Source organism: Chenopodium album, chromosome 21 (genome assembly GCF_948465745.1).
Source record: "Chenopodium album chromosome 21, dcCheAlbu1.1, whole genome shotgun sequence".
Lineage (NCBI taxonomy): Eukaryota > Viridiplantae > Streptophyta > Magnoliopsida > Caryophyllales > Amaranthaceae > Chenopodium > Chenopodium album.
In genome coordinates this window covers 40,059,627-40,075,225 of record NC_137854.1, presented here as the reverse complement: position 1 = coordinate 40,075,225, position 15,599 = coordinate 40,059,627, and the positions used below count along the sequence as shown (strand labels likewise).

Below are 15,599 nucleotides of genomic sequence, written 5' to 3'. Positions count from 1 at the left end.
TATGCATATTTCGTATGTTAGTACATTGTGTGTCAATTATTTTATAAGGTACGGAGTAATTAAAAATCAAAAAGTGAAGAGTCAATGAAAATATAGACTATAATAATATTGGATCAGAACTAGGGGTGAGCAAAAATTTAGGGTACCCTGATGTAGAACCGGAACCTGTTCGGAACCGCAGGTTCCAAACCCGGAACCTGTTGAACAGGTTCCGGTTCCGGGTAATAAAATTAGGAACCTGTTGCAACAGGTTCCGGTTCCGGGTAATAAAATTTTGGACCTAGAACCTGTAGGGTACCCTGTTAGTACATGTTCCCTATAGGATACATGCAACCGAAACCTATATGGTATTGAATATTCTAGACAAGTAGTGTTGGTTTGTTATATTTGAAGCAGTTTACTAAAGTTGTAAGCTTTTATTGTGAACATCCATTTTTAAAAATATAGAATTGTCACAATTATCAAGTAACTATTAAGCTTACTTTGAAAAACAGGGTACCCTATTTAGGAACCGGAACCTGCAGGTTCCGGTTCCGGTTCCCAATTCTTAGGAACCTGTTGCAACAGGTTCCGGTTCCGGTTCCTATTTTTAGGAACCTGTTGCAACAGGTTCCGGTTCCGGGTACCGATATTTTTACAGGGTACCCTGCTACGCTCACCCCTAATCAGAACTGTCGATATTATGTTGACGGTATATACATATAGAGTATGTCGGTAGGTAATACGTCGATAATTAGAAGAGAGATATTGAAAAAGTATTTGTTTCTAGAAACTGTAGTTTTCTGTGGTTGGTATTGGGCTATTGGTATTATTATTTATGATAAGAAATAGTGGTAAATTAATCTGGAAGTTAAACAAATTGAATAAAATTCAAAGATGTAAGGCGGAGAATATATGGGCCTTGAATAATTTGATTATGTTGTCGTTATTGACTGGGTTAGTTTTGGTTGAAAGATATTACCAGTGACTTAGGGCATCACGTAAGGAGTACAGAATTGTACACAATACACTACATGTGACTATGTGAGTGTGGTAATGGTGACATACTGACACTGCTACTACTACTTGTACTTCCCTACTATTCTACTAGTCCCTAGTTGTCATACTCCATATTTGAATAATCTCGTTGGTTTAATTTTGTGCTATGATATTTGGTTTTTTTTTTATTAAGAATAAAGATACTCGTATACAGAGTACCTACTCCATGTATGGATAAAGATGGCACTATTGATCCAGTACGAATCGAGCACATCATGACATGAGCATGGATTAGGCATGACAAACACACTGCTGTGCTCGGCAAGTTGTTAGTTGAGCTTATGCTATGTTTAGGAGAAGCACGACAAAGCACAATAGAATAAGTTAAATTTAACTTAAGCACCACACAATAGCACGTGGGTTTCGGTCCTCCATTGACCGTTTTTTAGGACTTTCAACACATCACGACATGATATATAACGAGTGAGCTTAATTGTGGGTCATGCTTTTAGTTGAACAAAAAGGCATGCGAGATTGCGAGCCCAATATAGGGCACGACCCACTTTTTAGGAAGTCCAAATTGTTGGTTGGTAAGAAGAGTTAGGGAAGCAACTTCCTCTAATTTTATCAATCATACAACTTCTCATGTCCAACTTTCTAGGAAATTTCCACTTCCCGTGTATTGTTATGTCAACTAAAAAAACACTTATACTATACACTTGTTTTTTCATAGTATGCACATGTTAGTATGTTGTCTTAATCATCAATATAAGAAAACTTACAAAAATTTAATATTATGAATATTACTTTGAAACGAAACTAACACAATCTCACAAAGCGATTCTTTTCTTCTATAATTCACTAAATACAATCAACATTTTCTCAATTTAGCCATTTTTATTTTTAGGGAATTGTGGATTTAGATTTTAATATCAATGTAATAACAACTCTTTATTCTATAAACACAAGTGCACAACATTAGAAGAGTATTTGAGTCCAAACTAGATCTACTTATCAGATTCAAACTGCAATTGTCCGGTAATAAAACATTATTTTTCCTTCCATTAAAACATGAGCTGTAATGTAATTGTTTCTACTTTGGCGGTTAGTATAGTGGATTTTTTGTAAATGATATAATCCTGTGGAAAGCTCCAATATCAATGATTGAACCACTGTCAACCAGTAATTAACTCTACATAATTTGATAAAAATTTCAGAATCTAGCACATGCATAACATTCACTAAAAATGGATTCATCCATAATTTCTTAATTAATTTACAGAAAACAATCTTATCTATACAGATTTATAAAAAAGAATAGAAGAACCAGATGTTGCTTAGGCTCATGTATGTTGTCTGGCAGATAAATAATTTTATAATTTTATCAGCTCTGTGATGTTAAATACTTAAAACTTATATGTTCTGTACATTGTAACATGAAAGCTCAGAAACAATTACACCTTTTGTAGAAGAGTGGATGAGAAATCTGAATCATATAGCAGATAGAAATCTGAATCCTCGCCTCTTTGAACAGAAAACAGGTGTTATGAGCAACTTCAAATTCTAAAATCCTAACACCGGGCAAATTGTGTACATAGCTATGTAACCTTCAAATCTTGAGTATCACGAGCTATCGTTGGAAAGTTCAAGCGGGCTTGCTTTGTCCGCTTGGTAGTAACTGAAAAGGAATGTATGAAACAGTCAAGAAAAAGAAGCAGCATAATGGAGCTAGATAGTTAATCTTTCATAGCATTAGAATCTAAAATCATACCCTCTTTATCTTTTTTCTGGTTTATTGATGAAACCACAGTTGATTTCCACTCCTCATAATCATGTTTCTCCATTCTCTTTCGTTTCTTGTAGCTTGAAGGCTGCAAGTAATATTAATGATGAATTAGAAATTGTAACATTACCAGCAACTGATTTAGAAGTAATAACTTTTCCAAGGTAAACATATAAAATTTCTACTAGATATATATACTGTGTGATAGCTCTGAAGTAGCTAACATTGCATCTTTCAGTCACATCTAGTTGTTAATGTAAGAGATCCATTTAGACATGATAGAGAAAGTTTACACAAATTGAAAGTAAACTTGAAGCATACAACGAATTAGTTAACCACGTTACTTTGATAGATTGGCTTTTACTAGATTGGTGAAATGTAGAGAAGATCAATTGCTTCAGTGCTTGATTCTTTTCACATGCACACTATGGTGTTTAATACAAAGAACTGTGGAAGTTAACTCAGGTAATGAGGTACAATTAACATCCACCTAGAAAGTGTGGAGGGGAGTGCTATTCAAGTAAAGTTGCATAATAACAAATAAATAAATAAATAAAACCCAAGGATCAAAATTGATCAACAGGATCATGTTTTATTCTTATGGAGCAAAGGACTTAGGTGAGCTTGTGGAATGCCTCAGGTGGTATAATGAACTTATTAAAACACAGAGTATCTCTTCCCAAATCCAAATAACTATTATCAACTTGGGTTCTGGATAATCTAATCTTCTATGCTAATTGGAATCTGGTAATTACAGGTACTAGTCCATGTATTAGACTTGCTTTTTTAATTAAATTATCTCATTGTGTCCAAGCCCATGTTAAAATATCAAGGACTCAACAAAGGTACTTGAGGTGGTGAATTGAACAGTCCAAGTAACATAGCTAGTTCGATGTGGTTAGCTCTTGATAATCTAATCTTCTATGCTAATTGGAATCGGATAATTATAGGTACTAGTCCATGTATTAGACTTGCTTTTTTAATTAAATTATCTCGTTGTGTCCAAGCCCATGTTAAAATATCAAGGACCCAACAAAGGTACTTGAGGTGGTGAATTGAACAGTCCAAGTAACATAGCTAGTTCGATGTGGTTAGCTCTTGACTATTGTAACTTGATCTACATGTAAAAAGTACAAAAATTATTTAAAAGTACCTCATTGTCCTCATCAGAGGTATAGCCACCATCATCATATCCTCTTTTTTCAGGAAACGCATCCAATAGTTCTGTAAGTGGCAAAATATCAGAGCAATTCAGTTTAGTAAACCAAATGAGGAGTATTAAGAATCATCAAAAGAATAACTAAGTTTTTACCTCGGTTCCCTTTGACTTCTTTGGGGTCTTTCTTCTCTTTCAAAACTCCAAAAACATCATGACATAGGTCCTTCATCGAATTAGAAACCTACATATGAATCTTCAACTATTAGTACACCCAAAACAAAGCAAGTGAAAAAAGGATTAAAGGATGTTCAAAGACACAATAGTGCTTACACTAGAAAATTCTGATTCTGAAGTGCCACAAAGCTCGATCAACTTAACTTTGTCAGCTTTAAGCTGTCAAAGAAAAACAAGATACAATCAGCAACAATTGCTCATAGAAAACCAAATGCTCGCATTACACTTATAGCACCGAAATGGGCTAGATCAACGAGCAAGAAGTGCATACCTTATGCTTCTTAGCACATAGATAAAATGCCACAGCCATAAACACGGGTCTACTGAAATCAGTGCTAGTTCTTCTACTAGCTGGGAGCGAAGCAAAGAATCGGGCTTTGTACCTAATAGTAATATCAGCAAAGCACCACAATTAAAACTCCCATACATAACATTTTATACATAATTTCACACCCCCTAATTCTACAACCTATGAGAACCTCATCTACAAGCTCAACAGCAACTGATAACGCAATATACGAATCAACGTAAATACCAAAATTACCAATTAATGTACTCGAACAAGAAAACATCCCATTGAGGCATTTTATCAAACATGTGATGGGCAAATCAATATAGTTCATGAATCCTCAAATTCTCATTAAACCCAACAAATGTCCATCATACAAACAACACTTTTCTGGATTGAATACATAAATACTTACATTTTCAATCCTTTCTGCACAAAAGGGATAATCCTAACGCATCCAAATTGAATTGCCAATTCTCTCACATCCAAGTTATTCCTAAACAAAATCAAATCAAATTACTTAAACCCCAAAACATCCAATCAAATCATAGAATAAATCAAATGAAAAAGAAACCCACTTGACATCAAGAACATTCTGCAAAGAATTAAACGATCTGGTGTAAGCTTTCTCTGACATCCCACTCAATTTAATCGCACTTTGCCGATCAAATATAACTTCATATCTACAATCAAAACCCAATTCAATAAATAAACAAACCAATCAACAAAAATCAAAATTGAAAATGAGGGCAAAAAATTAGGGGAAAACCCACTTGTTTGCGGCAATTTCTAAGCAGATTATAGCCTTGCAAATCTCACCCTGAACAAAAAAAAATTATGGGTTTCAACAATCTTAAAACTTATTAGATGATGCTAAAGAAAGAAATGCAAAAATGAGGAGATATAACATACGATGCCAAGAGCAGATGAATCGAACTTGACATCGGAAAGGCGGCGGAACTCAGCAGCTTTACGAACAACAGGCTTGTTACCGGCGAGGTCTAGCTTCTTTGCTATATCAGTAATATCCATTTATCGATCGAATCGATTGTTATTAACGAATGATAATTAGGGTTTGAATTTTGTGAAGAGGGTTGATTGTTGAAAGAGGAGAGAGAAAATGAGGAAGGAGGTTGAAGGAGAAGGGTAAATAGAGGTAAAGATGGCGGGAATGTGAGCATTGTGTTTTGAGTTTTGAAATTTTTAGTTGGCGGGTGTTTAGTGGCGGGAGACTACGCCAAGTTATAAGTTGGGAGCTGGACTTGGGTGAAATTTGAAAGATGGAGGGGGTGGGGGAGCCCATGTGATTATGGATTGTCGGATAGGGTTGTTTAGAGTGCGGTCTAAACCACATCAAACTTCATAGCAAATTATTTTCTTACAAAAACTAACGTTATATCATACCATTATGAGTATGACCCTTTGACGATAGCGTTTGAAGTAGCAAGTGGTTTTGACTATGTCAAAACACGGAGTATTTTTTTGAGGCATATGTCAAAACACTATTAGAGAGAAATAAAAGTGTTTGCCAAGGTATTAGTTCAAGTAGCAATTAGTGGTAGACATAGGGCGTATTCGGCGCTAGCTTTTGAGTAGCTTTTAGTGGTTTGGCTTGGTCAAACCACTACTTAACAAAAAATGTGAGTATTTGGCAAGGTAGTGGTTAGGGTAGCTTTTAATGGTGGAGGTAGCTTTTGTGAAAAGTTAGAGAGATTAGCTTTTGAAATTAGAGGTAGCTGTTGAAATTTTAATCTATAGTTTTAAAAATAAAATATTGATTTTTATATGTAACAGCTAGTCAACCACTATTTTACCGAACACTCATATCTAAATTATTTATCTTCACAGCTAACAGCTTGTTGACAGCTAACGGCTACCTACACAGCTAACAGCTGCCTCCACAGCTACAGCTACCTTCACAGCTATATTTTGCCGAACACGCCCATAGCGTTTTGGTGGCTTTTCTCAAACGTTAAAAAGTGTTTGTCAAATGTTGGTTACTTTTTTAAACAGCAATATGTATTTTAGTATTCAACTGCTAAATTTACTAAACACTCGTGTTATTAACCGTTGCTTTGACAACTAACTTCTATCTATTGTTAATTAACAATTACTCGCTACTCTAACAACTACCTAAACCTAATCAACATGGGTTCAGCCCATTGGCCTATCCTGTTTGGACGATTCATGGACATAAAAATAAATTTGGGTGGAAGTCGGGCCGCAATTATTATTTATTTGGACAGACCTTGGACAAGTATATTACACATTTTTAGTTGGTTTACATACAGTTTGCATGAGTGTTCATGCTAATATGCTATAGTTGATTGTATTAGACTTTGACCCAAAAAGTGTATCATGCCTTGGTGAACGCCTGAGAGAACCTCGATATCATGTTCAACATGCAGAAGAATGAGTGTTCGTAGTCTTTGTACTACATGTATCACTATCCTTTGTTGCCTCAATGTTGATATAATTTGCTAAGTTGTTAGGTACTTTGGTAGTAGTTGAGAAATTTGTTACGAGTCTCAACTTCATGACTGACTGTTATAAATACCATCTAGTTTAGGCGTTTAGCATTTCATCACATAACCATATAATCTCCCTTACTCATTTTATTATATGTTTGTTTATTACAAGTCATCACAATTTCAAAAATAATGATGAAAAATTTGTTATGGTAAACAATTGTGAGCTTTGACACTGTTCTATGCTTAAGCTTGATATTGGGTAACAATGATAATCCAAATTCTATTGCCCGTCATGCCTCATCCACAAAGGTTTGTTCTCTCTCTGTCTGGTTTCCTACTTGTTACTTATAGTTTGTAAAATGTTAAATCGTTTTATTTTATATAGTATTTCGTAGCATGTTGTTTCACCAAATTGACTTTGATTTGAAACTTACCAATACTTGGTATATGATGTAGTTACAAAAAAATTTTAAAAATGTAACTTGTAGAGCTGTCAAGGAATTAAAAATTTTGGCAACTTTTCACAGCCTTCAGGCAGAGCTTGTCTATACACAAGATGATGACAATGGAGACGATGATGACAACGGAGACCATGGTGAACATCAGGAGGATGAGCATGATGACGTTGAGGGTGATGATGAAGACACAGACGATGAGAATGCTCGACAAGATTTTGAGGATGATGGTCCCAACGATAGCGATGTTGAGGCTGAAGAAAATGGTAGTAACTCAAATGATGATTACCCTGACTATGACGAAGAAGAGGAGGAGAATGAAGAGGAGGAAGGCAACAACAAAGAGGAGGAGGATGAAGAGCGGGAAGGTGACGACAAAGAGGTGGAGGAGGATGAAGAGGAGGAAGGCAACGACAAAGAGGAGGAGGATGAAGAGCAGGAAGGCAACGACAAAGAGGTGGAGGAGGATGAAGATGAGGAAGGCAACGACAAAGAGGAGGAAGGAGACGACAAAGAAGAGGAGGAAGGTGACGACAAAGAGGAGGATGAAGACTAGAAATATACGAAGAACGAAGAGGAGGATCAGATCATCAAAGGATGAAGAGTAGGAGTACATAAACGACAACCTTATGAGCAAAAATTGCATCTGTAAAGGTCAGACATTAGATGTTATTAGAAATGCCTTCCCTAGAGGTCAAATGATTAAACCCTAAACTACTTGAAGCAAGAGACCAAGACGAAGAAAAATAACTAAGTTATCTTGGGCAAATTTAGATGGTCTTGATATCACTGCACAACATGCTACACAATTTGCTTCACGCTTTGTGTCTTTATGTTTCACAATATATGTTGGATCGCTAGAGTGCATAAAAAAGTATCCATATTCTGCAATAACAAGCTTTCAAGGTAATTGATAATATCACCAACAGTTAACATGAGAGGCATCCATGAACCAATTTTCAGATCTTTCACACAATGACACGATATCAATTTCTACAAGATCAAAAACATGTCCGAGCTTGAAAATTATACCCTATGGCGAAGTATATTATCCTTGTGAACACTAATTCTTGAATTGACATGTCCATGTATATTGATGTTGATGTTGGCCATTATTCTGTCCCACTCGTATCAACCAACTGATAAGCAAGTGTTAAAAAACGTAAGGTTTAAGTTCAACCCCTGAAAACGAGAGAGTGAAAGAAAAAGAAAGAAAAAAAAGTTAACAGGAAGAATGTGGTGGATTACCAAGGCGCCAACTCTCTCATAGGCTTCCATAACTTTTGGATCCTCCTCATCTTCATACCCTAATTGCAAAATCCTTGGACCATTAACTGACCAAAAGGCCCTTCGACCAGCTTCCTGCAAATATAATACAGACTACAATGCTTAAGCTGTTATCCAAACATTGAGGTCTTCACGTACTCTTCCAACAATAAAAAAAATTAAGTGAAACAAAAAATGTTTGAAAAGAGGCAGCATATCCAAATATATGAGATGATATCTGTAATGGGAACTCAGTAAGGTTAAAGCTAATAAAATAACAGACTACTCAATACTATGCCTTGTGTCACTTAAATTCTTCATTTTACCTCGAGTACCTGTGTCGGATCCTCAATACTTGACTACTTGCACATGGATAGGAGTATAGGACACTTTGACCCTTTACTCTTGACCAAATTAAATAAAGTTTTTTTCACGAAAAAGCCAAGTCAAACACTTGAACACGTATCCATGGGTACCTGAGTCAACGCAGCTTAAGCCTTGGTATAATTCGTGTTCACTAAAGAATTAGAAGGCAAATTCAGTCAAGAGAAAACGAAGGGACAGAGGACAACAGCAAGTCTTCGGGGACATTATATATATGTAACGGTTAAGAAAGAGCTGATGGAATTCCCAAGAAGATACATGCTGTATCCATCCACTCTCCTATTGTCCGGTTATTCTCTGTTGGGGTAAAAGGGGAGAGGGGGAAGCTCATTCTATCACCTTTCTTCAGATAAGGGACTATCGATCTTAAAGAAAAAACCATCCTTTGTTTGGTGAGTAAGAGTGATATTAACTAGCCTTATATTGCAAATTTAAGAAAGGGTAGGACATGAAGTACAAAAGTCTTTTTTTTTTTTTTTTTACTTTATTTATAAAATGAAAATGGCAAGATAGCTCTTCTTATTGGAATCCTCCATACAACCTTGATTCCTATAGGCTATAAGGTCAATAGCAAAAACAGGTTTGTATCTTTCAGTAAAACATTTGCAATTTTACCTGTAAGACAATCAGATAGATTGCCTCTAAAGTTTGAACACGAATCTCAACATCAGTAACTCGATCACGTTCAATTGAGAGAGCATTTCCAAGTTCACAGGGCATCTTGGATGTGTCCTCCTGGTTGTATACCTGAAGCAAAAGGCAAAACATAAGCAAATGAGAATTAAACAATTTTATAAGACAAAGTAACGAAATGAACATATGCTGTACAAAGTTAACATGAGGCAAAATCAAATACTATCTCATGTAAAGGGAAAAAATGGCCAACATTCAGACCTAGATAAGCACAAGCTGAATGTATATACTCTTCTCGTCCTATATTTACCTTTCCACTTCCCTTTTTGAGAAGTCCCCACTCCCCAAACAAAAAACTTCTCATTGACGTTTTCAGGGTAAAGTCACTTTCTCCATAACATCAATTCTTGTCTCTGTCACTATACCTTCATACTACTTTAAACACAATTTCTTATTATTGATGCCACTTAGAGTTACTTTAAACACATCTTCTCATTATTGGTGCCACTTAGAAGTGAGAAGTTGAGTACATCTTACAGTGAGCAGTTTGGTTACATGAATGTGCAGAAAGTTTAATGCTATGTTCATAGTTAAACCACTACCGTATATGTGGCATTTTGTTATTCACCCAATTTCAAATAAGTTCATAAAGGAGATACAGAGCTTCTTATCTAACAAAAACGAAAAGAGCAAATAAAAGAATAGAACTACTAAATAGAAGCATCAGATATTCAGATTATTCTACAGAAAAGCATCCATAAACCACAAAAGACATAGAGAGTTTGATGCGAATCAAAACATGCAATGCACCCGCGGCCACCAGTCACTCTGACTTACAGCAGGCGACCAACGCAGCAGCAGGGCACCAACAACACCCCGCCAACAGCACAATAAAGCTACAGCAAACAGAGAGGGCAGAGAAGTTTGGCTTATTTGCCATTCACTGTGGTAACTCCAAAAGAAGACAAATAGTAAAGTAATTAGCAATTAAGGCTCTTGCCAACTCTTGTATGGTAGTGGTGGTATAAATAGTAGTTGTCTCTAAAGAAGTAGGCATTCAGAAAGTTGTATTTGCAAACTTGGAGAGTGATGGCCTAAAGCCATTAACGCCTCATGCAAGCTGTTGTGCTTAATCAATCGAATATCGTAATCATTCCCTTATTAACATTATTTACACACGCATTCCGTTGCAAAACAATGACAACAACATCGTAAAACAAGAGATGAAATTCAACAAGCTACACCATAAGTTACCTTGTTTCCAGCAACTGGCAATAGAAGAGCCGGCCAAAGAAATTCTGATGTTAACAGCAAGTTTGCCAACTGATTTTCAGCATCAAAGCAGCAATTTCGAATAGTCCCTGAGACCTGAAGTCAAGTTATAAAAAAAATTACTGCTGAGAAATATAACAAAAAAAAAACTCTTCAACCAAACAGGTGAAGTCTGATCACGTTCCACTTAACATGAACTTGTTCTACTTCTAAATTCGAGTTCCAAGTAAATTAAATGCATTCTAAAGAAGATTCCATCTCTCAGGAGTTGCAGGAAATAAAAAAGATCATCAAACAAAACAAATAAACATCAAACAAACCTTATACATCCCATTTAGCCCCTCTGATATAATATTATATAATAGCATTAGTTGACTAGTAGATGCCTCTTTGTATAAATGTAATAATAGCATATCAGACCAGACATGAATATAGTTTCATGACTTTCCAATGTTTTGCATCTAATATTCTATTAACTGAAAAGCAGGACTCAAATCTCTCAATCACATGCACATGCTTTGAAACTGGAGTCTCAATCTTAAGCATTTTCATTGTTATCAAGCTATAGGATATCAAATGACTTTTTTAAAGCACCAAGTAGACAAAAGCATGAAGACATCAACAAAGAGATAAAACACCCAAATTTATTTAACATACCCCCCTTTTCCGTAGTAAACTGGTCGAGTCAAATTGCATAATTATCTGCTTTAAAAGTCCACGTTTGGGATCCAACAAAATTTTCCTTCCTGCTTCTTTCTTTGAAATGTTCACAAGTATAGAGCCAACATGCTCAAATGGATCATCTAATAACACATGCAACACAACAGAGATGTCAGATGCAAACAATGGGGAAAACATACACAGAAAAACAGATAAAAAGCACAAAAAGGAATAAGTGATGAGGAGAAAGAGAATCAAAAGACACAAGAAATTAGAAATTATTTTAATGCAGAATAATTTTTGGATCTTGTTACTTTAGGCATCAAAGGAGATAATCATTCCATTAGAATAACATTATCATTTGTCCATTTAAGTAAACTTATCATTTTTACTATATAGTAATGAGAGAGTAATGTCTTAATAGTAATGATATATTACTAATAGCAAAAGTATTAGACTATCATTATCAGTTATCACTCATCACATCGTAATAGTAATGTCATCATAGTAACGAGATCACTAGCCGGATTTTGGATATTAATGTAACCAACTACTACTTCAACTAACAAGTCTAGCTCAAAAGGTACTTACAAAGGAAGGAGTATTCTGCAAAAAATTTAGAAATGTTTTGCTCCGGGCTAGAAATGAGATTACACGAATAGATTTTAACATAGCACAAACTTTATAGTTATGGAAAAATTTGTGGGCATTGCTATTCTTCTTGAAACCTGTTAAAAATTTCATTGTTCAGTTTATACCCTTCACATGCCTAGTTTGTTGTGTTGTCATTCTTTCACTTATATCCAGTTTATGTCTGTATGATCATTCACGCAAACTCACATGCACGCACACAACCTAGTAATTTAAACTTTGTCCCTCTCCCACAACTAGAATGGTCTTCAACAGTATTCGGAAATTCTATTGGTTATATAGAATAAACATTTTTAGTTGGTGATCTACTCATTGGGCAAGATCAAGCTTCTATATTCTAAAGAGACAAGGATGAGATTTATTGCTCCATGCTAAGATTGCTAACTCTTTGCTAAAATTGATAAGTGTGTGAATAAAAATTAACATCCAGGTTTAAACTAATCAAACATACCTTTGCTCCCATCAGGAGATCTACAAAACGACCTCACAAGCTTCATCACATAAAGCCCCTGCACTTTCTCATCTTCAACCTGTAAGCAAGCAAAGCATTATCATAAAGATCCTCACCCACCAAAAGAGCAACAAAACCAAACCCCATCATCTCCAAAGAAATAGGACAAAGTGCTGAAATCTCAAAATCTTCACCCACCAAAGGAGCAAAAAAACTAAAACCCGTTTTCTCCACAACAAAATAAAATAAAAAAATTAAAAAGTATTGAGGCTTTTCATAAATTGAGCTAGGAAGTTTCGGACTGTTCAGAAATTCAATCAAAGTAAGAGACCAAGAAACATGTGAAACAATTTAAATGTGCTCTTGATCTATTATAGATAATGAATTGAAATTAAACATTGGTGACAACAGCATAAATTAACTCAAAGCACCTGAAGTAAGGAAGCAATACCAGCATCCAGCTGAGTAAGATTTACTAGAAGCATAACCAGCAATCTTCGAATAGCAGATTCAGGCTTATATAAGAGGTCCATGGCTTTCTTAACCATTCCTATAGATACCATCTGGCCTGCCAGATCTAAATTCTGTGATAAATTTACAAGTGATTCTGCAGCAGGTTCTGATACTTCCTGCAATTAGAATAATAGTAAGCCTCATACATACACAGTACTGTATGACTAATTTCACTGCAAATTATTGTTTACAGCACAGTTAATGACTTAACGTGAGACACCGTGATAAGAAATTATGCTTTACCTAATATACAAACAAAATACGTAGCTCTCAGACAGAAGCACAGAATATTAAGCCCAATAAACAGAATGTAACTAAGAAACAATATAAGATGACCATGAGCCCATTGAAAACTATATACAAATGACTAGGGCAGCAAATAAGATACCGTTGTTTACCAAAACTGACAAACGGGACTATTTACATTTCCCAACCATATTTATTCCGTCTTTTATTTATTGAGGAGTTTATAACACTATGATAATGCATCTTCGCAACCCTCCCTAAATTGACTCAACTATCATTTACAATGACCATGCATACCCTTATATAGAGGATAACATGAACAATTTAGTATTTCAGAAATGGACTCATGCTCTAGATTTTTGAAATTGGTCAATTCTTCAATATAATCTCCTAAGCAACTTAAGAGTTATCTTCCATTGCTCCATTTTAGCAATTCACAATACACCAAGCAAGCTTTAGTCCCAAGGACTAAATAAATAAGTTAAAGTCTTAGAGTCGAGGGAGAAGTTCACTTCACCTTGGGATCCCCCAAAAGGTCAGATAGTTTTTGCAGAACCACTTTGGAATATTGGGCAAGGGACTTTATACCATCTTCAGACCCAGTTAAGCTACGAACAATGTCCACAGCGGCCCTTTTCACCTGCATATTTTTTAACAGGTTCTTAGGAGCCACACAAAATAACATTGCAAACACTGAGAGCAAATTCAAAATTAATAACAAAGCAGCAACATCAAAGGCCCCTCAATGGAATCTAAAGATAGTTCCTTGAAATTCAATTGTAACTTTGTAAGTTCAAGTTATATGCTCAAGATCAACGGTTCAAATTCAACAACAAATTATACGTTCAAGTTACTTCCACCTCTATCACACATTTAGGGCCTGTTCTCATTGACTGAACTCAGCTGAACTGAGCTCAACCGAACCGAACTGAACTCAGCTCAACTGAATATTTTATAAGAGAAGGAAATTAGGAGTTGAACTGAACTGAACTGAATTGAGCTGAACTCAACTGAACTGAATTTCAACGTAAGAGAACAGGCCCTAATTTTCTTAACTTTTTAAGGTATCCCAAAATTATATCCCGGCTGATGTTGGCTTCACAATCCCAAGAGTGCATAAAGTATCTGAAACAAAACTCAGGTTCCTGTCGGCTCGTGAGGTACTTACACAAGCGCCAAAAAAGATCACTTTTTCCAACATTTGCATGATTTATTGCCTCTTACAACATTTCCTTGCAGCCTATTGCACACCAATGTAGCTTCAAATTACCTTCTCAAACCTCCCTATTCCTCCCCTTATTCATTTACTGCCATAGCTTTTAATAAGAAAAGTTTTCGACATCAGACCGAGTACTTGCCTCTATATAAACCCCAAAACCTACTATGGTTTCCACCTTATGATTATTGGTGCATCAGAAGCCGCCATGGGCAATGATGTAGACGGGATTCGATCCTAAATCCTCAGCACCACTCCCATATGCTTAACAATTAACTAAGCTACCTCGCTTGCACCTGAGTCAAACCATTCTAGTATGCTGACAATTAAAGGGTTTTTCACTACAAGATTTTTCTCACATATTTATAACATACAGCCAAATCCGAAGACTTCTTGACAGCTTTAAAAAAAAAAAACAAAACAATTCATAACAATTCTATATTTTAGGAAGATTGTAGCTGATTAATTTAGCAAAAGGGTATATCCAGATATACAATATAGATTGATTTTCTCTATATAGTTTGGTGAATAAAGTTTGATTAAAGAAGAAATAAAAGAATAAACAAGGTTTTGGTTGAGAAACTTACTGGAGGAGAAGGGGCCGATAAAAAATCCAGCAATTCTTCAAGCTCTGTCGCCATTGATAAGTCTTAAGTGCTCGCCGCAACCAAGACTTAACCACTCGTAGTTACCGGTCTTTGAGAGAAAAAGAAGAATCGGCAAATACAAGTTTATCTTTACAATTGACGAAATAAAACATACCAATATATATTTACTTGACCTGTTTTGACTTTCATAATACGGAATAGCAAAAATGCACTTTAATAATCTCAATTATGGGCGATTTAACTACAATAATCTCAACTAACGTTTATTTTCTAATAATCCTAACTATGCCCTGATTTTTCCTCCAGCAGTCTCAACCAGTCAACACAAAG

At 35.5% G+C, this 15,599-nt stretch overlaps 2 protein-coding genes across 2 annotated transcripts; both read right to left on the bottom strand.

Moving 5' to 3' along the window:
* Positions 1-2,338: 2,338 nt before the first annotated feature.
* On the bottom strand, positions 2,339-5,537 carry LOC145602595 (origin of replication complex subunit 6-like). The gene is made up of 10 exons (XM_081658777.1): positions 5,356-5,537; positions 5,217-5,263; positions 5,022-5,126; positions 4,859-4,939; positions 4,426-4,537; positions 4,251-4,313; positions 4,074-4,161; positions 3,915-3,985; positions 2,750-2,849; positions 2,339-2,656 (listed from the first exon to the last, which is right to left on the bottom strand). Exons 1-10 carry the CDS (start codon positions 5,473-5,475, stop codon positions 2,577-2,579), a joined length of 867 nt encoding a protein of 288 aa, XP_081514903.1. The 5' UTR covers positions 5,476-5,537; the 3' UTR covers positions 2,339-2,576.
* A 2,699-nt stretch (positions 5,538-8,236) lies between these two features.
* LOC145601689 (uncharacterized) lies at positions 8,237-15,385 on the bottom strand. The gene is made up of 9 exons (XM_081657747.1): positions 15,249-15,385; positions 13,963-14,085; positions 13,118-13,315; positions 12,687-12,765; positions 11,582-11,727; positions 10,907-11,020; positions 9,635-9,766; positions 8,618-8,731; positions 8,237-8,508 (listed from the first exon to the last, which is right to left on the bottom strand). The coding sequence occupies exons 1-9, from the start codon at positions 15,300-15,302 to the stop codon at positions 8,482-8,484; spliced, it is 987 nt and encodes a 328-aa protein (XP_081513873.1). The 5' UTR covers positions 15,303-15,385; the 3' UTR covers positions 8,237-8,481.
* Positions 15,386-15,599: the final 214 nt, after the last annotated feature.

What these genes read in the sequence shown, in the direction of transcription:
- LOC145602595 (XM_081658777.1), bottom strand. Translation starts at nt 5,475, where the DNA reads ATGGATATTACTGATATAGCAAAGAAGCTAGACCTCGCCGGTAACAAG. An exon ending in TTAGAAATTGCCGCAAACAA is followed by an intron (nt 5,127 to 5,216) that starts GTGGGTTTTCCC and finishes TTTTGATTGTAG; the next exon opens with ATATGAAGTTATATTTGATC. An exon ending in AGAAGTCAAAGGGAACCGAG is followed by an intron (nt 3,986 to 4,073) that starts GTAAAAACTTAG and finishes TGCCACTTACAG; the next exon opens with AACTATTGGATGCGTTTCCT.
- LOC145601689 (XM_081657747.1), bottom strand. Translation starts at nt 15,302, where the DNA reads ATGGCGACAGAGCTTGAAGAATTGCTGGATTTTTTATCGGCCCCTTCT. An exon ending in GTATTGCTTCCTTACTTCAG is followed by an intron (nt 12,766 to 13,117) that starts GTGCTTTGAGTT and finishes GCTTGCTTACAG; the next exon opens with GTTGAAGATGAGAAAGTGCA. An exon ending in TGCCAGTTGCTGGAAACAAG is followed by an intron (nt 9,767 to 10,906) that starts GTAACTTATGGT and finishes CTTTTGCTTCAG; the next exon opens with GTATACAACCAGGAGGACAC.